This window comes from Asterias amurensis, chromosome 1 (genome assembly GCF_032118995.1).
Source record: "Asterias amurensis chromosome 1, ASM3211899v1".
Taxonomy (NCBI): domain Eukaryota; kingdom Metazoa; phylum Echinodermata; class Asteroidea; order Forcipulatida; family Asteriidae; genus Asterias; species Asterias amurensis.
In genome coordinates this window covers 32,676,408-32,698,828 of record NC_092648.1, presented here as the reverse complement: position 1 = coordinate 32,698,828, position 22,421 = coordinate 32,676,408, and the positions used below count along the sequence as shown (strand labels likewise).

General features: G+C 37.8%; 1 protein-coding gene across 2 annotated transcripts in view; it reads right to left on the bottom strand.

The window, feature by feature from the left end:
• LOC139937216 (mitogen-activated protein kinase kinase kinase 9-like) overlaps window positions 1-22,421 on the bottom strand; it is a 38,033-nt gene that overhangs the window by 7,831 nt on the left and 7,781 nt on the right. For both annotated transcript variants that reach the window (XM_071932297.1, XM_071932306.1), the window contains exons 3-6: window positions 12,611-12,791; window positions 11,471-11,619; window positions 6,773-6,948; window positions 5,685-5,925 (exon numbers count right to left, since the gene is read on the bottom strand). In XM_071932297.1, coding sequence (XP_071788398.1) covers window positions 5,685-5,925; window positions 6,773-6,948; window positions 11,471-11,619; window positions 12,611-12,791 — 747 coding nt within the window. The remainder of the gene's footprint in view (window positions 1-5,684; window positions 5,926-6,772; window positions 6,949-11,470; window positions 11,620-12,610; window positions 12,792-22,421) is intronic.

Sequence of the window (22,421 nt, the reverse complement as noted above, 5' to 3'; positions counted from 1 at the left end):
TTAATCTCAGTCTGGTATTAATAGAAGCAAGACTTCAAGAGAGTGTGGGCCCAATTTCATGACTCTGCTCACCGCCAAATTCCTCCTTTACAATCACAGAATGACTAGTAACATGTAATTCCCTGCGCACAAGGCAAAATTCCCAGCTAACCCAGTATTATAGAAGCAAGACTTACAGAGAATGTGGGCCCAATTTCATGACTCTGCTAATCCCCAAATTCTTCCCTTGCGATTACCAATCTCTGCTTGCACGGCAAGTACCCAACTTCTGCGCTAGCCTTGTATGTGCGTAATGCCTAGTAACATGGAGATCCCTGCGCAAAAGCAAACATTCCCTGCTAACCCGTGAAATACGCATTACGTTAGGCGCTTAATTCCCTGCTTCCGTAAGGGTCAATTCTTTGCTTACGGTAAGCAGAGCCATGAAATCGGGCCCTTGGGTCCACAATGTCGAATCACTGAGCTGTTTTTTCCACAAGTTCAAAATCTAACACGATTTACTACCATCTGATAATATACTAATTGGGTTAGATCACCACTTCAATATGGACTTGGTAAAGTGAACTTACAATTCTTAATCTGGGATGTGTACAGTCTGTATTACAATTAAAAGGACACAAGGATAACCTGGGCCCTCGCAGAAAATATTCCTGAACAATTTTCATTTGAGCAGGATACTTAGTCACAGATTGTACATGTGACATGGTACCATGTACTATGGCTGGTAACCTTATTTTGGTAAGCATAATTTGTTGTGCTTTGCTAATTTTTGGGGTTAAGCAGCTCTATACAATTTATGTTTTGACTGCTAAAGTCGTTACCGAGTGGTGCAGTTCACCAGACTCAGGTTCTGTTGACAAAAGTCGCCAGGGATTGGTTCGAATTCTGGTCAGGACACCTGAGCAAATTTCTTAGCTTAGCAAGAAATGAGTGGGGTATCAGTCACACCAATGGTATCTGTATTGTATTCCGACTGGTAACCTAGTTTTGCTAAGCAAGATTTTGTTGTGCTAATAGCAAATTTTTGTGCTTACACTCAGTCTGTATGAAATTGGGCCCAATGCCCTTGAAAAAAACACTTATTAAATAATTGCTTCTTTTCACCCAATCTTGTGATTGATTTAGCTTGGCGCATTACACATAATTACCAGTGCATATTGTATACTCCCCAGGGAGCTGAGATGGTTCAGAATGCTTTGGCACAATGACCAGGGTAATTGTTGAGCTGAAGAGCCATGGGCTAAAAATTGACAGATAATGGCACTATACCAAAGTCCATTAAAATTTAAACTATGGATGAAAATATTGTCGAACTACGAACAGAAAAAAAAAGGTAAGTGACTTGGTACTGATTTCCTTCTGTTGAATTCAAAATTTGTAGCCACAAAGTTCTTTACGCAAAATCAGTTTTAAATAATTTGGGGTTGATTAAAGCCATTATACACTTTCGGTACAGACAAGAAATTAAAAGTTCACAGATTTACATATAATTTACAGGGTTTACAGAAGGTCATGGTGAAAGACGTATCTTGAAATATCATTCCATGAAATGCTTTACTTTTTGAGAAAACATTAAAACAATATTAATTCTCGATAGCGAGAATTACGGATTTATTTTAAACACATGTTATGACACGGCGAAACGTGGGGAAACAAGGGTGGGTTTTTCCGTTATTTCCCCCCCGACTCCGATGACCGATTGAGCCTAAATTTTCACAGGTTTGTTATTTTATATATAAGTTGTGGTACACGAAGTGTGGGCCTTGGACAATACTGTTAACCGAAAGGGTCCAATGGCTTTAAAGACAAGTTTACTAGAGCGGAACTTGAACCCGCAACCTTTAGATTAATGTGCCGGTGCTCTACCAACTGAGCTATCTAGCTTATGTTGGCAGTCTCCCTATTTTGTCAATATCTTTGTTTGGGCTAATCATTGCGCCAATCATTTTAAGATAGCACGTGTTTTGGGTGTGGTTCCCTGCAAGACTTAAAAACAGGACAATGTCTAAATACATGAAATATAATGTACATGCATGGAGGAAGACAACTATTTTCTTCCTCCATGGTACATGTAAAAAAAAAAACACATTCATAACAGAAAGTGCAAATACACACAATCATTTCTATGAATGTGCAAACACAGGATGCATGACAGATCTTATGATGATCACAAAAGCACGGTAAGGGTATCACCATATCCCAAACTACACCATAAATGCAGCATTAGAAATTAACATTTTTCCCCCACAGCTGTAGTGACTACAAACCATGTAGCATAAATGTATAACATAAATAATGTAAGGAGGTTCCAATTGAAAAATGCACATTTGAATGGAAACATTTTCATAAGTAGGTCCACTGTCAAAGACCGCAACTTGAGACCCTAAAAAAAAATACATAAATTTGATTTTTCTGAAGCTATGGACTATAAAGTACAGTTCAACCATTGTTCAGCAGCTGAGGTTTGGCTACCTTTGCATAGAATACAGAATCAACCTTTTGCCTTAACCCTAAATGTCAATAAGCAGTGAAACCCAATTCCATGGTCCATTGTGTGTTTCTCCTACACTTGTTGGAGTCCACTACAATGTCACTTTTATTTATAGCTCAATTTACACTTGATCCCATAAGCTGCTAGTAGGGGAAACTTCAAAATATTGCACAATAGTAACAACAGGGGGGAATATATGAGCTATTCCCTGAAGCCGTTGAAGCATGAAGGTTAAAAACGTTACTACTTTACTACTTCTGCATTTTAAGTCTCAGAAATTGGCATTCCTTCCTCATTGGACCAGTTTATAATTTGATCACATTTTCTGAAAAGAAATAACAAACTTTTGGTCCACATGCTTGCATCTAACGAGAGATTGAATGTCACATGTTTTTTATTTTAATTTTGTTGAATTAGTAGTTTGGCATTTTGTTACAAGAAAACGTAGCAACTAATGACAAATTAAAATAGAGGATATTACATGTATTTCTTGACAAATATATTGATGCTTTCATGATGAAAAGAGGAGAAGCAGAAAACAAACCAGGAATGACGAAAGACATTTCCACAAACAACTCTGATGCAAAGAATTATTGTCTGGTGTATAAATTTGTTTGTCAAGTTGAACAATCGGTTCAGTATACTTTTCCTGGATTTATGTTTGAAGGGGCAAGGCCATTTTTTGCATAGGGCACTTCCGAGGAAAAATCTATGCCAAGACCATTGGGCAACAGATGCCAGAGCCTCTGTGACCTCGGTATAATTCTAGGCCTGCTTAGAGCCTGCAAAGAAATTTCAGAAATAAACTATGCATACAGAATAGAACTTCACATTTTAGTTAAAAGTGACCTTAAACATTTGCAGGACAAAACCCTGAGGAAAACAAATGACCATCCACTGGCCATTTACACAAGACATGCTTTTACAAATCACAGCACTGAAATATTGACAGGCAGCAAGTTTCCTTCAAAAAGATGCTTTCCCCTTTTCCTATTTTTTCTTAATCTGAGGGGGGAGGGTGTGAAAAACCACCTGTAATACAAGAGAAAAAAGAGCAGCTGCATAAATTCAATCTCTGAATGCCAAGATGATGCAAAGCCGACACAACGGCTGAAGCTGCATCCTCCAATTGGCAGGAGAGTATGTGAATGGCAGCGCAATCCATATGGTAGGGACAGTACTAGCGAAATCAGAGATGCTCACATTGATTGCCAATGTTTAAATTCCCTGCTGCGATCCTCTTTCCAGCATGCAGGTAGAAACAGTCGCATAAGGTGTCGCTATTTGGCAACACGTTTCTTCGGATTTAAAGGGTAAAAAGTATACAAAATTTTATAATGACATGTGGAATCGGAATTTTTGACAAACCTTCCAACAAAAATGCAATTTTTTTTCCTGATGGGTATCACACTTAGTTTTAGTTAAAAGACAAAACAATACCTAGTGTAGTCTATTGTCATGCTCATCCCAAGCTCTAATGTTTTTGACCAGAAGAGTCTGGGATGGCTCTTGGTCTTGACACTTGGGCCCTTGAACAAATAATAAAATTATTGCCGCGTCCTTTGGATGGGACGTGTAATGCATAGAACCAAGGCACACTTATCGTAAATAGCTTTGCACTTTTTTCTTGCAGTGGCTGCTGAATGCGTTGTGCATGTATAATTTTACTTTGCTTTGTATAAATTTTGTCTGGTCCAAACTTTTATTGTTGTTCTTTTCCAGCGCCTTGAGGCGGATTCTTTCTGCTATTGTTTTTGCGCTTTATAAATTTCTCTTTATTATTATTAATATTTTTTTTTAAGATGGAAAGAAGAGAAAAAAAAAGAGGAAAAAAAAAGAAGTTATAAAAACACCCACTCCAAAAGCGAAGGTGTTTAATCAGTAGTCCGAACATAATTATAAAACATTTTTTTTTTTTAAATCTACAGAGAGCAATTGGCGTAAGTGGAAAGCCCATCAACATAAGGCTGGTTCATCTGCACCATCTGCACCAACAGTCAAGGTTTTGGTGCTACGTATTTACATATATTTTTGTACTACATGTATATATGTTTATTCCTTTTAATATAAACATATATTTATGCCATTACTTCACAAAAACATACTGGGAAAGGATAGTCATAAAAATTATTTATTAATAGACCCCCTCCCACTCCTTCTTCAAAAACTGGGGGAAAATGGAAAAAACACTTTCATTCAGAATTATGCCCATTTTTACAAAAATGACTATATTCAATTGTGAACCATACTCATACATGTAGCCAATTCTGTGAGATTTGGCATTTGACATTTTCTCCACAACTACATGCACTATAGCATTAAACAGTATCCTTCCAGCTACATGTTGGAACACACAATAAATTTGACCACCTCGGGCCACGAGGCAGAAGCAAAGTCTCCAAGTAATCAAATTTCTCTTCCTGGTTTACGCTGCTTCAGCCAAGGTTCAAGTAACAATCTTACCGTGCATACATGATTAAACTAAGAGACAAGTCGGGCATTGTTTAAAGACGCGATTTATCTTTGAGGAGTGTTATGAGAAAGATATAAACCATTCTTAAGGCTTACATTTAATTGGTGATCATCTAGTAAGGAAGTAATTTTCCAATAAAATTGTTTGAATCCAATCTTATAAAGAGTTTTTTCCTTTAGGTGCAAGGCGTGAACAATAATCACTTAAAAAACACAAACAAAATTTCAACTTCACTTCAACACTGCACAAGTCAACTAATTAATATTAACTTTATGCCACATACAACAAAATATCAATCAATCCAGCCAAGTGACTATATTAATGAAATAGTTTTAACTTCACTAATTCTTATTGGGAATGAGAACTACAGTTTAAAATACAAAGACTGTTAGAAAACACAAACTCAAATCACCAGAGGAAACTGATCTGGATTAAGCCAGGCGAAAAACACAAACACAAATTAGTTCTGTCAACCTTCAAAAAAGATTCTCAACTGCTTTCCGTATTCTCAGATAATATGATAACCTTTTCCCCCCTATTTTTTTTTTTGCTCAATAACTGCCCCAAGCTAAAATGGTTATAGTCTTCAAATATTGTACACATGATAAAATATACATCGCTGGCAGGGCACACAGTGAAGATGTTTATCAATTCCAAGAGGAGAAAATGTTGCAATGGTTACCGAGGGACGAGGGCGATATATATGTATTGGGTACTCACCGGAGGGCCCGCTGATGCGCTTGTTACTCCGCCGCACTTTCCCCCGTCTGAACTTATTTCTCCTCTTCTTGGGTACTGGTTTATCGTCCTGCTGTTGCTGTAAGATCATGATGTTGAGCTCCCGGCCAAGAAGGTCGATCTCTCGCTCGGCTAGCTCCTGCTCCCGTTGCCGTAGTACCCGGGCGTGGACCTGCTGCTCGATGGTCTGCCTCATCAGCTCCTCTTCTCGTGTTCTCAGCTCCTGTAGCAACATTTGGATTTGTTTTCAAGATTTAATAAAACTTTTTTTACCAGTGAACTTCACTGCTGAACTGTGTGTGTGACCCTGCAGCTATTGATAAACATTGGGGGAGTTTTATGGAAACAACATCTCGGCTATCTTACTTTATAACTTAAAGCAACCAGTCAAGTACCATACTTCACTGTGAAAGGGGTTGTGATAAACTTTGCTTTATTTTTACTTTGACTTGTTAAAGGTTCATGAACACGATCTACATTTAACCAGTTATATTCTTTTGACAAGTTGGAATTTTGTGTGCAATTGATTTATCCAGAGATTGCTAGACAGGACCATAACTTTTGCCTTTTCAGTATTTAATTTTGAATCTATTGTATAATATTTGTTGATGTTTTTATTTGTAAAATTCTTGTAATTTGGCCTATGTATGGGCTATAAATTGAATGAGAATGGGGGTACACCCAGGTGTCTTGTTTTTGGTAACCCCATCCCTTGCGTTTATATTTCACAGAGCATTTAGGAACAGTGTCCTCCGGGCAATCAAGAAAAAGATTAAAGAGTAGGGTTTCTTCGTATGAGGAAAAATAACAGCTGACTGGACTGACACAAAAAGTCTGAATGCATAGAATTGTTTCATCCCTGACAATGATTAAGTGCACTTTTAGGCATCTTTTGTTTGTGAAAAAATGAGGTTCGTTTTTCAAATCCAAAAATAATTGATGTTACTTACATATAATTTTAGTTAGTTACATTAGTATTCTTATTTGAAAAAAAGCCGAACCTCTTAATTCATGATTATCAACAACCCAGATGAATTTATTAAATGATCTTTTGGTTGTTCTCTGTGTACCTTCTCCTTGAGTCTGATCTCATCAAACATTTCCTGAATCTCCTGCTTCCAGTCTTGTTGCATAGAGCGGAATGACTCGTGTGGCGTGTCAATAAACGGTGATTCGGCAATCTCCCTGAGGTGGTTGAGAATCTCGGCGAAACTCGGTCTTTGGTGGGGCTCTGGGTTCCAGCATTCTGAAAAAGGAGAAATTTAGAAGGAAAAACAAGTATTAACACTGTACTTTAAAAACTTCACTTCAGACATTTACGACCTCTTTCAAAAAAATATATACATGTACAAAGATGTGATTTGTGTGAGACAAAGGCAAACTGAGGGTTTGTCAAATTAACCATTTGATTTTAATCAAAATGATACTTGAAGAAATAAATAAAATACACCTTTTAGTACGAGAAACTAGATATTGGCTTTAATTAAATATGAAGGTTTTAAATTTTAATGATGCTCTTAGGTTCAGTTCTTATGTGAAATAATTTACAAACATTCACTAAACAACTACCTTAGGCAGAATAAATGAAAGTATAAAATTTTAATCCAAACAACATCTATGTAATTCAACAAAAGCTGTCCATTAAGGGCGAGTCACACTGCAGCGATAACGACAACGATAACGATCACTACGCACAGAGAACGCATTCAATTGGTTGAACTGCTCTACGCAGAATACGCACACGCTCATTCAACCAATATAATGCGTTCTCTTTGCGTCATTATCGTTTTCATTAGCTCTGCAGTGGGACCGGGCCTTTAAACCCCAACTCCCTTGTAACACCACAGCCAAAGTGTTGAACTCTGATTAGTGCTGTATGCCTGATCTCATAAAAGCAATCAGTTTACTGTTGCAGTCCTCAGTCCAACGCCACTCAGTAACTCAACTCAACACCCAAACTGTTGGACTCTGATGCCTTATCTCATAAAAGCAATCAGTTTACTATTGCAGTCCTCAGTCCAACACCACTCAGTAACTCAACTCAACACCCAAACTGTTGGACTCTGATGCCTGATCTCATAAAAGCAATCAGTTTACTATTGCAGTCCTCAGTCCAACACCACTCAGTAACTCAACTCAACACCCAAACTGTTGGACTCTGATGCCTGATCTCATAAAAGCAATCAGTTTATTATTGCAGTCCTCAGTCCAACACCACTCAGTAACTCAACTCAACACCCTAACTGTTGGACTCTGATTATCATGATTATGGTTGTACGCCTGATCCTGTGTGAAGCATTTAAATCAGTTCACCAGTGCAGTCCTCAGTCCAACAAAATCCAACAAATCATGCATTTTGAAATATGATCGGTTGGGAATGGTTCTGGGTTAAAATACATCACCAACTCAAAGGTTTAAAATGGAACGAAAGTCACCCAATATGAAGACATGTTATTTTTTTTCGGGGGGGGGGGGGGGGGGGGGGGGTTGTGATCTATAGTTCCTTTTAGTTAGTAGCGCCAAGCAAACACAGCGCATGATGAGCAGGTGCGTAAGGGCCGAACGTGTCACAGACAAGAGATGGAGACTAACTGGAGTGAGCATAATCCAGTCAAAGGGTAATCTCTATGGTGGCTCCCTCACAGTGCCTGGCTTTGCGGCAACTTGGTCCAAGAAGAACACGACCGTCGATTTGCCTCCATCCACGGAGGTCAACGCAGGATCTTCTCGCGTCTGATCAATCAAAGAAGCACACCCTAGACCCTGGCCGGCAACCGGCAAGTTTTTTTTTTTCTGAATGATAATAGCCCGGGAGGATATTTTTCAAAGGTTGTTCAAGTATGGCATAACGGATCCATGATGAATTTACAGTCAGAGGTGCTTTGCTGTAAGGGGTGATAGTGCTTGCCTAGGAAACTAATAATGTTTGTAAACATCCAAGGGTAATTAGGCATGCATGCTTGGTTTTTTAAAGAGCAAGGGCACCAAGGCATTTTTTCCTTAGTAAAGGGCACCCTAAGAAGAAAATTATAAATTTCTACTGGAGCATTTGAGGGCACCAAGGCAATGAGACCAAAGGGCATAGAGGCAATCACCTTTGATGCCTCCATCAGGGGTAATGACTTAGTCTTCTTGATGAAAACACACAAGACAGTATTATGAGCTATAGTGCGTCTAGCTTCTTCATGTTTAGTAAAAGCCTAGTTTTCTACACCATTACACACATCATGTGTTAACCACTAAAAAGCTTAATTTCCCTACTGTGTCTGAGTCACCGATAATAACAGATGGGGTTCCAGTCCATGGACTACAAGTTATACTAACTTGCTCAAACTAAATGTGGACACGATTTAAGAACAATCATGTTCTCGTTGCCATTTAGATTCTAAAGTTATGCAATTTAAATTCTACCTCGATCGAGTTGTAGTTACTCCGATTGTATGTAGATTATTTCAACATTTAAAACTCATTTCACTTCAACTTTCTCTTACAAATTAAATAAGTTATATAAATTTATGGTTTGAGTATGAGATTGTTATTATCTTCAAGAAAGCTTGAATCTTTGAGTTGAATGCTTTTTAATATAGGATACGGAAAAAAACCATGTTTGAGTTCAATATCAAACTCGGCCCGCAGCCTCATTGGATAAGGGTTCTACTGGCGCTTGTGTGATAACTACTATACTGAGGGAATCATACAAGTGTTCATTTGTAATTGACCATATTTTTGACTGCATGAGAGTACCTGAGAGTATACATGAGAGTATGTTGTTTTGAAAGCATGTATGTTGCTTTCTTGTATCAATGGCAGAACAAATACTCATTTAATAATAACTATACAATGAAAAGGCCATTTTTCAAGATGGTTTACCATGCCCCATGCGGTAAAGAATACTGCAAGTTGTCTGAAACATAATCAAGCCTGTGAACTATTCTCCATCAGTTCATTTACCTCTCCAGTGTCTTATTGACCTAACATTACATAATAGACTTGCTACGCAGAGGGAAGCCAAACGTATACAAAATACATACAGAACATTTGGCTGCTAACCTGCTTAGCAATTTTTTCTCTCTCTCCACTAAGCAACTTTATAAAATTAGCCCAGGGACTTGCGCCTGGTCTCCTACCAAAACAATGTTTTTATTGTCTCTAATTCACGACTATACATTGCAAAAATATGTCACCTAATACGATGGCATCAATATAAATTGGGTAAAACAATGCCTGCCTGTTCCAAAAAGGATTATATTCCACAGGTCTGTGAACTCTGCAGGGAAATTATCCGTTTCACATTTTCCCTTTTGGTTCATTTAAACTGACCAGTGTTCATCAGGACGTAACAGAGTCCCATCCACCTAGAGCACAGGGTGTCTTGTATCATCAACTCATTCATTGGCTATAAATCCCATATATTATTTACACTGAAATGACTGGCATCTTTAAAGGCACTGGACACATTTGGTAATATTGTCACAGACCACTTTTCTCACTTGGTGTACCCCAGAATATGCATAAAATAACAATCCTGTGAAAATTTGAGCTCAATTGGTCAACGACCAATAATCATATTTTAACATACTACGTTATTTCAGAGGGAGCCGTTTCTCACAATGTTTTATACTATCTACACCTCTCCATTGCTCGTTACCAAGTAAGTTTTTACAGCTCTTTTTTAGTAATTACCAATAGTGTCCAGTGACTTTAAGTGTCTGAATTATAGCAGCACCAAGGGTTACCCCTATGGGAAGGCGCACTACCAGTAGGAAGGTGCTAAAAAACGAAGGCTCTTCCAGGGGTTAGATGGTGGCGGGTCACGCTTACACAAATTTGAGGCTGATTTTTGATGACAACCACCTCCTGCGAGGACTATTTTCACATCTTGCAGGGATGTCAAGTGCATGTAAATGGCAGATCGGATTACAAAGCATCCATTTGAATTGGAACAGGTGGTTAACACCCTAGGGCAACTTCAACCAATTCAATTGAATGGAAATGTTTGGAGGAAAATATTTCAGGCAAAACTTGAGCGATGCTTGGCAAGTAGAACATTTCGGTTTGAATCTGTTCCACTCCAGCAACACTCCCACAACATTGCATTTCTGCAATGGATTATTAGTGTACATTAAAATATATAAAATAAAACAAACACCTGCATGTTGAAATAATCTATTCGCACCCAGATTGTATGATGATGCATAAAACTATATTCGATGGTGGAAGTAAACGACTGACTTTAAAGGCAGGGTATACTGTTGGTAATTAATGACTGTAAAATCTTTACTTTAAATTAAGCAATGCTGCAGCTGTTGATAATTTATAACATTTTGGGAAACAATTCCTTTCAAAGCAATGTGGTTTATTTCAAGAGATAGGGATCTAACAACATTTCGATCTGAACATAGTTTCTGCATAAACTGTTTCTCAGATTAGCCTATGCATTCTACATACGGATTATTCCATAACCGCTACAGATTTTTGGCGATATCTAAAAAGTGCTACCCCTTTTTTAAACAATATTTTTCACGGAATAATTTTATTGCATAAATGTCTACCTGATTAAAACAATGAAATAAATCCAAAAACCAAGGTAAACACTGTACATACTTTTCCTTTAAACCGGGTCTAATTTAATGCTTTTCCACAGCCAAAGGGGACTGAGGGTTCCATTGCACAAGAGTCAACATCGCTCTGCGGTAATTAAAAACGAAAGAAATGATAAGGCCACAAGGGTTTTCACAAGATGCTTTCGAGACCCGATTGAAACTCACCTTCTAGTATTCTGACAAAAGGTTCTGGACACGTGGAAGGAATGGGTAGAGTTAATTTCTGTACAGCAACACCGTAGGCGACTGCCAGGCCGTCTATGCCTTTGTAGGGTACTTCTCCAGTCAGCAATTCCCACAGTAATACTCCATAACTGCAAATGGAACAATAACAATTCCCTCAAATTGACTGTCACAATACGAGGGTATCATATTGACAATGGGTTTATGACCTTAAAGCTAAAACAATATTCTTTATTAAGAACATGTGTGGCTCATCACACAATACTTCAACACCATAATAAGTATAAATAGTTCAAGAACAAACTCTACCTGTTCTCTAAGACAGTTCTCCAAGAACAAACTCTACCTGGCAAGTAGATACACATGGTGTTACTGCAAACCAAATACATATTGATACCTCACCATGCAATGCCTCAAATCCTATATAAATAATTTATTTCTTTAAACAGCCCTGCTTTAAAGGGTGGCTGCAGTGTTTTTTTTAAATAATTTAAACGCTTAAACATGACTTTTTAAACCTGAAATATTTTTTATTATTTTTTATTAAATGCGCAAGTACTTTAAAAATGGTTTTCAAGAGATTAGGGGAACCCACCCCGCCCCTATGTGTGCATATAGAGACGTGTGCACTGTGTGGCCTGGTACCTAGGCGCGTGTAGTTAGGGACCAGACTCTTTTTGCCGACGATATGTTTGAATTCCCGCCCTGATGTCGATGGTAGAGGGGCGGTAACAATCCACAAAAGGGGGGGGGGCATGACTTATTCGCTAATTACGCAAGTGAGATATGTCGGGAAAAAAACAAAACACATTTTATTGAGGTTCAATACATATATCAGAAATAAATGACAGCAAAATTAACTGTTTTATTTTAATTCACTGCAGCATCCCTTTAAAGGGACATACTGCCTTCAGATCGGGTGCTTTGGGCTGACAGCCCAAGTTGGTTAACAAAGTAAAAGAAAAATACACATTTTTTTACTGTGCTGTACCTGGAGCTTTTATCAATGTAGGCACCATGTGAATTTTAAATTTTTAGCTGAACAATATAAAAATGAATAAATGAATGAATACAAAAAATTATTTAGTGAAACCTGTCAAATGATAAAAAACCATTCCTCACCTCCAGACATCACTGCCCTTTGAGAAGAGGGAAGACTTGATGACCTCAGGAGCCATCCAGGCATACGTCCCAGCAGCGCTCATTCTTGTCGTGCGGTACATTTCTCTGGCGAGGCCAAAGTCCGTTATCTTTAGTGTCTTCCCGTAGAAATCGTTGTCTCCTATCTTCTCGTTGATGAGGACTGTAATTGAAAAGAAATCAAATACAAATTTATCTTTTTTCTGTCTGTAGGCCTATAAGGAGGAAATGCAAATATTTCATTTTCCGAAGGCTTTTCATTAAGAAATCTGATTTAGGTTGGAAGAACATCATGCCTGAATCAAAGAGCAAGGAGAAGAAACTTGTAACATTGACAATCAACAAAATGGACTGAACCAAGTAACCAAAGCAAGTAGGGCCTACAGAGATAAACTATTTTTGCAAACGCTGAAATGTTGATAAATTATGTTTGCAAGTAGCCAGATACTGAGGATCTTGGCCGAGGGTGAATCGATTGTGCTGGTAACCACTCCCCTCTGTATTTTTACACCGTCTCTTTTTAAATTCCTATTTGTTATTAAGTATGTATTTTGCTGATTTGCTTAGTGTAAGATTTTATGAGTGTTTTCTCTTTGTATTTTATTATGTATTTTTGTAAAAATAAGCATGTTATGGTAATATTTTTAAGGAAATATATTTTTATTTCACCGTGATCAAATATGGTTATTAGTATTACATTTTTTAGCCTTAAAGTTCATTTTACCTGATTTACAGCAATTTTGGGGAATAACATGAAGATTGTTAAATTAGGCGCATTATGACCCTTATTCCATCATGTCACGTATTTTGCTATATGGGTCTAGTTGGCACTTGTTTTTTGTTTGTTTTCCCTAAATAAATTCCCCTTGGAAATTCTTTTCGAAGAGCTGTCTTTGATAACTGATATATCACACTAGAGTATGCATAATGTTTGAGGCTGTCACCCATAGTGAGGGACTTTTTTATGACCTCACCCCAAAGCTATTTCAGCCAACGTGGACATGACAGCAGAATCAGCAACAAACAAGACTCAAAACATCATGTCACAAAGTCTAATCAGATAGAATTCAACCCCTGTATTATTGTTGATGTTGAACAAAAGAGTCCAGAAATCATGAATGAAAGTAAAACCAACATGTGGCATCATGAGTCATGGGTTATATTTGGAAAAAAGCAGGGGATCGCCCTCTAGGATAGCTTGGGTGATGTCATCATTGCTTGTTATGTACACAATACTCATTGATGGGGCATACAAATTGTAACTAGTACAAAATAATACATGCTGTATATGTACAGTGTAAAACTTATTTGAAAGCTGCAATACATCAGTACAGAATTTTAAAAACGGGTTCGAGAACACACTTTATGTATTACATTGTACATGTCATGACTGCATGTCCATGTCAGGCCTGATACTTCACGGAGGCAATGAAGGCGATTGCCTCTGTGTCCCCCTGGTCATTGCCTTGGTGCCCTTGAAATGCTCCAGTACAAATTTGCAATTTCATCATAGGGTGCCTTTTACCAAGAAGAAAATGCCTAGGTGCCCTTGCCCTTTCAAAAACGAAGCATACAGCCCTGCCATGTGGAGTCTGAAGTAACGTTTATTTTTATTCTGAAATAGTACAACTTTACTTTATTTCAAACACTCTCCTGGGAATACTCCAGAGCTTGACTCATGCTCATTAGAGTACTTATCTGGGATGTAGCCATACATGTTATATGTACAGAATCTATTCGCACCATGGGTAGCACCATGTCTACTATTAGGCTTGTTAGGTGAGCACTGTGGTGCAATCTGTAGCCAACCATCCCAAAACTCTGGGGTAAACCCCTTATTCTAAACGAAAAACTCCAAGGTCAAATTCAATTTTGTCATGTCATTTTTTTCCAATCAATAGAGACGATGTATGAATGAGAGGGAAAAAATTGCAAGTCCTCTTTTAAACCTTTTAATGCCTCAAAGTACTTCCAACTTTATTATCCTGATCACTGGGCCATTTAATTTCTTAAACCATCTCAGCTCCCTTGGGAGTATACAGCCTGTGCTGCCAAATATGTAGCGAACTATAAGCTAACAAGAACCATCTTTGTCCTCACAGGTACCAATTTACCCCTGGGTGTAGAGAAGCAAGTGTAGTAAAGTGTCTTGCTCAGGGACACAAGTGTCATGACTGGGATTCGAACCCACACTCTGCTGATCAAACACAACAGCTTGAGTTTGGTGCTCTGATCCACTCAGCCACGGCACTCCAATTTTATAAAAGCCGGACACATAACTTGTGTATGCAGTAGTATACCAAATGTGATCATTGATTGATAATTTTCTACCTGATGTTTTAATACCTTGTAATATTATACAGAATGTACACAACATGCCTCAATGCAAACATACATGTAACACACACGGAGGGGGCATGGTCTGTAAATTATTACTGCAGTAGGCTAATATTGCCTTTGGATATAAAAATGTTTGTTAATTAATAATAATAATGATAATAATAATAAGCGGTAGTAGAATAAATCAAGACAGTTCTCTTAAGACCAAACTCTACCTGGCAAGTAGATACACACATGGTGTTACCGCAAAACAAATACACATTGATACCTCACCATGCAATGTCTCAAAATGCGCACATCCTGCTGGGTAGCAGAAAAAGAAAAAGAAATGCCCATCAAAAGGGAAAGTTCCAATTTATAGCCACATCTTGACCTACATACGGTACATACATGTTAGGGAAGGGACAAGACATGTGGAGATGCTGATGGTCACCATTTCCAACATGACAAAACTAATGAAGTGCCAACAAATTCAGTGTTGAGCCAGATTGTGACATTATGCCCAGTTGTTTCTAACATGTAAGTCACTCAAACATTAACTTGTAATGCAAAAATGGAACTTAAATCTGAACACTTGGATTAGGCCAACCTTTGTCGTGTGACCTCACTTTGTATATTGAATAGAATACTCATGATTGCTGGCCTGTAGTGTATGCTTTGTTTTTGAAAGGGCAAGGGCACCAAGGCATTTTTGCCTTGGTAAAGGGCACCCTGTGAGGAAGTTGAAAATTTCTACTGGGAGAGCATTTTCAGGGGGCATGGAGGCAATTGCCTTCATTGCCTCCGTGGAGTTTCAGGCCTGTGATTGTATTCTGGTTTAATAACAGAGTAAAAGATCCCGATCAGTGTAAGCATAGAGGAAGGTCCCCCATAGAGGAAGGTCCTCCATAGTGTAAGTCTTTGTAGTTATATAGAGACAGTGCCTGCTGCAAAATCTACCCAGCTGAAGGTGCACAATGCACGACACATGTATGTGTATAGTGTACATGTACACACTTTATTTGTCCAGTACAATGTACATGTAAACAAATCAAGTTATTGATGTGACATTTAGAATTACATGCACATGTAATTAGCTTTGCCACCAGAATAAATATTTATATGTTTGATTACCTAACAATCATTATCAAAGTATCAAATAACGCAATCATGCAAGTCATAACAAACAAAGTTTCTCATGTGTGCACAATGACTGGAATCTTTAGTGTACATGTATGCATGGCATGTACTGTACTTAATTCCTACATGTGTACATGTACTGTACATTGTATCATATAAAGCCCGGATCATACTTCCTGCGAATGCGAATACGAAGCGAATGTTGACGTCACAAATTCGCAACGAACAATTCGCAGCAGTCGAACTCTGCTCTACTCCCTTGCGAAAATCGCTGCGAACAGAGGGTTGTGACGTCAAATTCACGTCAAATTCGCTTCGCATTCGCTTTCGCATGAAGTAAGAACCGGGCTTAACTATAGTACACCATGTACAGGTACATGTAGTTGCAACAACGAGCACCAGTGCTTCAGTGTGCATTTGGGGACAGTTCATGAGCAAGTTCGAGCATAGAGCAATGGTTCGAGTGGGCACATTTAGTTGACCCGTGGTTGACTACTGACCAGCAACATGCATGCGCAGTGACGCACTCACTCGAACAACTCACTACAAAGTCTAGCCAACCTTCCGCTTTTTCGCTTTACTGTCACTGGTTCCCCTCTGCGCTTTTCACGTGTTAGAATGGAACAGGCTTTTGGGATCTGTGAAGAAACCACGGGCTCGAGGCTGGTTCCAAATGGTCCACCAGAGTAGTCAACCAATGATGGTCGACTCACCTGGGTTCGAGTGCAAATGGTCAACCTTTTGTTAAAGGCAGTGGACACTATTGGTAATTACTCAAAATAATTAATTAGCTTTATAAAACCTTTCTTGGTGACGAGTATTTTGGGAGCCGTTGATAGTATAATCTAAAGAGCCATAGTTTTTGAAAAAGAAGTAATTTTCCACGAATTTGGTTTTTGAGATCTCAGATTTAGAACTTGAGGTCTCGAAATCAACCATCTAAACGCACACAACTTCATGTAACAAGGGTGTTTTTTCTTTCATTATTATCTTGCAAGTTCGATGACCGATTGAGCTCAAATTTTCACAGGTTTGTTATTTTATGTGTATGTTGAGATACACCAACTGTGAAGGCTAGTCTTCATGATGTGGATAAACAATTGTTGTGAGTACATTGTACACTATGCAGGTATAAGTGTACATTGTATGATTGGATTTAAACCAGTAAGATGAACGCTTTACCATGTTTTGTTGAGTAAGAATTTAAAATGAGAAAGAATGGTTTGGCTATATTATTCAATTAAAAATGCAGTCAGAGAGACTTCCTTTTTCTTGTATTTACTTGTACCACATTTATTTTATTAAGATTAGTCTTGAGAGGCCAAGGCAAGTGTGGTAACCATTGCTAATTTTAAAATTCCAACTAGACTCTCATCACCAGGGCCCAAATTCATAGAGCTGCTAAGCACAACAATTTGCTTAGCATGAAATGTATTCCTTGATAAAAACAGAATTGCCAACCAAATTTTCATTTGTTGCATATTGCTTGTTACTGGTATTCAGCTGTTGTTTGCTTATCCTGAAAATCACATGGAAATTTGGCTTAGCAAATTTTTGTGCTTAGCAGCTCTATGAAGTTGGGCCCAGGTAAGATGTACTCTTAGTTTTCTTATTTTATTTTTTATCTGCTCTGCAGTTTCAGGATCATGGGTTCAAATTCAGCCCAAGTACAATGTAACACACAATTAAATGTAGCACCTGAAATTTCATCTATTAAAGGGCAGGACCATTTTTATTTTGCAAAGGGCACTTCCATGAAACAAATCTTTGGGGCTATGGGCAACAAGGTCAAGAAGACTATGGGCAACAGAGGCTATGGCCACCCAGTTTAATTCTAGGTCTGCTGTACACTACTTCACTACTAAGCAGCAAGGTGAGTGTCATGCAGCTAGTACAATAGTAATCAAATTGAATGAGGAATAACACTTACTGTGCACGCAACCTTGGTCTTGTTGTGAGCCACACTCTCTCAACAACAAACATGAAAATGTAAATCATCAAGGATTAGCTCTGAACGTCAATTTCACTGTGAACTGGGGGATTGGACTGAGCTTGGTGGTTTTTCAAAGTGAAACGTTTAATTATGTGCACATTTACCCATCACTAGTACATAATACGCATTGTGTTGTAATCATGCAGTTGAGTGACAATGGTGAACGGCTGGTACGTGCTTGTACATCAATGCCTTTGTACATTTATTTCAATCCCCTGGTACCGGCAGAACTACTACACTAGTTGTTTGCTTTTAAAATTGAAGAGTTATGATGTACATGTACTGTACTATCATAAGCTGTTAGCTCCCATAAAAACGCCATAAGTTAACCAGGGCAAGTCTAAAATAAAAAATAAAATACGTAGCTCTATGAAAGCTTCTAATTTCATTTCTGGATGATGCTCACTCACTCATTCAACTCTGGGTTTGGATTCCATTGTTCTTGTGAACTCAATCATTCATCATGAGCCATTTATACTGTATTTAAATACTAAAAATGAGCTATAAAAAATAAGTATATATGTACACACCAGAGCCCACTGAAATATTTGCTGTGACTTTTAACTTTGAAGTCTTGTAATTTGAAGTCTTGAAACTCTGAAGTCTTGATATTTTAAAGGGAGCGGACACTATTGGTAATTACTCAAATGATTATTAACATAAAACCTTATTTGGTACCGAGTAATGGGGAGCTGTTGATAGTGTAAAACACTGTGAGAAATGGCTCCCTTGCTTCTGAAGTAACATAGTTTTTAGAGAAAGAAGTAATTTTTTACGAATTTGATTTTGAGACCTCAGATTTAGAATTTGAGGTCTCGAAATCAAGCTTCTGATAGCACACAACTTTGTGTGACAAGGGTGCTTTTTCTTTCATTACTATCTCGCAGCTTCGACGAGGGATTGATCTCAAATTTTCACAGGTTTGTTACTTTATGTTTGTTGAAGTACAACAAGTGAGAAGCCTGGTCTTTGACATTTACCAATAGTGTCCACTGTCTTTAAGTATTGTAATTTTAAAGTCTTGTTATTTTAGATATTGTAATAATAACTTCTTATAATTTTAAAGTCTTGTCCCATGAATTTGTAAAACTCAGTTTCAAGGACAGTTTTATTGAGTTCATGACTTGTTAAAATCTGAAAGCCAACTTGTAGGCCTTACATTGTAGACTGGAAGGTCACTGACACAAAATGTACCATCTAAAATCTGAAAATTTGTTCGGCTCCATTCCTATTTGCTTTGCAATGTTTGCTGTTTCTCAAAAACAATAACACACACATTGTACATTGTAACCACAATATTGTACTTTTTTGTATTACATGTATGTGCCAACCATGTTTATGTGATGCGAAACAAGTAAACAAAACTGGGTTATTATTGTTATTGTTATTATTTATTTGGCATTTTACAAAAAGTAAGGTTTGAATTTAAAGCCATTGGACACTTTCGGTATTAAACAGTAAAAAATATTGTCCAAAGGCCCACAGTTTGTGTATCACAACTTTTATATGAAATAACAAACCTGTGAAAATTTAGGCTCAATCGGTTATCTGAGTCCGGAGAAAACAACGGGAAAACCCACCCTTGTTTTCATATGTTTCGCCGTGTCATGTCATGTGTTTAAAATAAATCTGTTATTCTCGTTGTCGAGAATTGATAATTGTTTGAGTGTTTTCTCAAAAAGTAAAGCATTTCATGGAATAATATTTCAAGAGAAGTCTTTCACCATTACCTTCTGTAAACCCTGTAAGTTATTTGTAAATCTGTGAACTTTTTTCTTCTTTTTCTGTTCCGAAAGTGTATAATGGCTTTAAGGCTTTCCTCATATAATTTCTTACTACGTACATCACTGTATGAAAGACTGAGGTGTTTTTCTGAAGGCACCCCATGTTCCATCTCATTAAATGCTCATATTTACACAGAGTTTTGTGTGCAAACAAAACATGTACACCATTTTCTTGGCATTGATGTACATTATACAACCGCCACCTTGCACATACACAATGTCACCTGACAGCAGTCACCTTACAGCAAGGGCAAAAGATTCACAGCTTCTTGTTTGGCTTACATGCATAAGTATCAAGGTTAATAGAGTGGAGTGAATAAAAGTAATTCCTCACTGCCAACCCCCCTTACAAATACAGTCGTGAAACATGTACCAATGATTATCCTGTGGGCACATCCCATCGATGTATGCATGTCTGATCATGTAATATGTATACACTCCTTTCCTCCATAGGCTGTGTAAGGCTACCTACAGAGAACATTGCCATGTGTTTATGAACTGCAAATTGAAACTGCCATGTCATGAATAATGCATCCCCACACTGCAGTCCCAATCCAATTTGCCTCAAGTACACCCCGCATTGTTATTTTGTTCATCTCTCCCAATGGTTCACCCTTAGGTCAAGGCTATAAATACCTCTGACTGACAGGGCCTCTTTTCTCCATCTTTTTCTAAGCTACTGTCTGTTGTTGCTGTTGTTGTTTTTTGGCTACTGGAAAGAGAGAGCCATTAATGATTAAGTCATGCCTGAGATGCCAGTACGTTGATTTCTTTCAACTGTTGTTGTGGTTCATGTGCAACTTTTCAATATGAATCTGTTAAATTTTTGAGGGAGAATTGAACGATGAACATTGAAGTGCAGTAATTTTGTTATTCATTGCTCAACAATTTGTAATTATTCACATGATTGCAGACTGTGTGACTTCAGTACATGAGGGCTTGATTTTACACTGGACTTAATAGGCCTGAGGCCAGTGATTTTAAGGCAGTGGACACTATTAGTAATTACTCAAACTATTATTAGCATAAAACCTTACTTGGTAACGATTAATGGGGAGAGGTTGATGGTATAAAACATTGTGAGAAACAGCTCCCTCTGAAGTGACCTAGTTTCTTAGAAAGAAGTAATTTTCCACGAATTTGATCTCAAATTCTAAACTTGAGGTCTCGAAATCAAGCATATGAAAGCACACAACTTCGTGTAGCAAGGGTATTTTTTCTTTCATTACTATCTCGCAACTTCGATGACCGATTGAGCTAAAATTTTCACAGGTTGGTTATATGTTGAAATACACCAAGTGAGAAGACTGGTCTTTGACAATTACCAATAGTGTCCACTGTCTTTAAGCATTGCTTGGCCCAGTGAACTCCGGACTGGACAAGTCCGGTGTTCTTGTGAGTTTCAATTCAACAACAATACTTCACTGTCGAGTATCTTGTACAGAAACAAATGAAAGTCTGATATTAATGTATTTCAAATAATGTGGGGGTAATGTCTACTAAAGACAACCCTTCTGTTAGATTGACATAGTAAAAATGTTGGCAGAACATGTATTTCCAGTAAACATGTTGACAGAACATGTATACTTCCATGTTGGTATTTCTTCTTCATCCAAGGGCAGGGAAACCTTTCATGAAACAATTTGTATCCTAAGTTGACCTGCATACACAGTGATTCAAACTTTCAAGAATACTAAACAAAAAAGAGTGAAAAGAAAAAAACCCAAAAAACAAAAAAAACTAACAACAATCAAAAAAACAAAAACTGAGCAAACTTACACATATATATTGTAGGTCTACGTGTAAATAAAGGGAAATAAAAATCTTTAAATATATACATGTATGCAAGCTCTACAAATAACGTAGTACAAGTATGTACATGTAGGTGGATCAAATGGCAAATATTTTTGACCCTGCCCAAACAATACAATCTTTGTACATGTAACTATTCAACACTCTTGCTTTCCAGTGACCCAGGAAACTCTTGAGTACAATTTCAGAAGCTCAGTACAATAAAACCCAACCCTCTCCTAGCTGTTCATTCATGCAGAAAGTTCATACAACAATGCACTATCAGAGCTCTCACAGAAAAAGACAAAACCAGTGAAATTTGAATAGACAGAGTGGGCCTTGTTGTCATTGTCTAAAATGTTACTGCCTTAGTGCCAGATTAAAAAACTTGTTTCTTTTGGTCCCTCCCAATACAGCCTCCATTGTGCAGAGTGCATACATTTGAATAAGGTACCATTACAGTGTACCATAGTGCAGGATAATGAATGGCTTTGGCAGTGGCTAGAGCCTGTTCTACTAGGCTTTGGCAACAGCCACCAGCCACAGCCATAGTTAGTGGAAGTATGGTTAAAGTCACTCTAGATGTGGCCTTTGCAACGTCCATACAAAGAGAGAATTTATACTTTGGATGAGAAACAATGAAATATTTAAAAAAAAAATTATGGTTTTATCAACCATGATCAAATTTGAGGTTTGAATCCTGAGTGAATCATGAATTTGACAACTAAGGGTAAGGGTGTTACGTGCGGCAAGCTACATGTTTTTG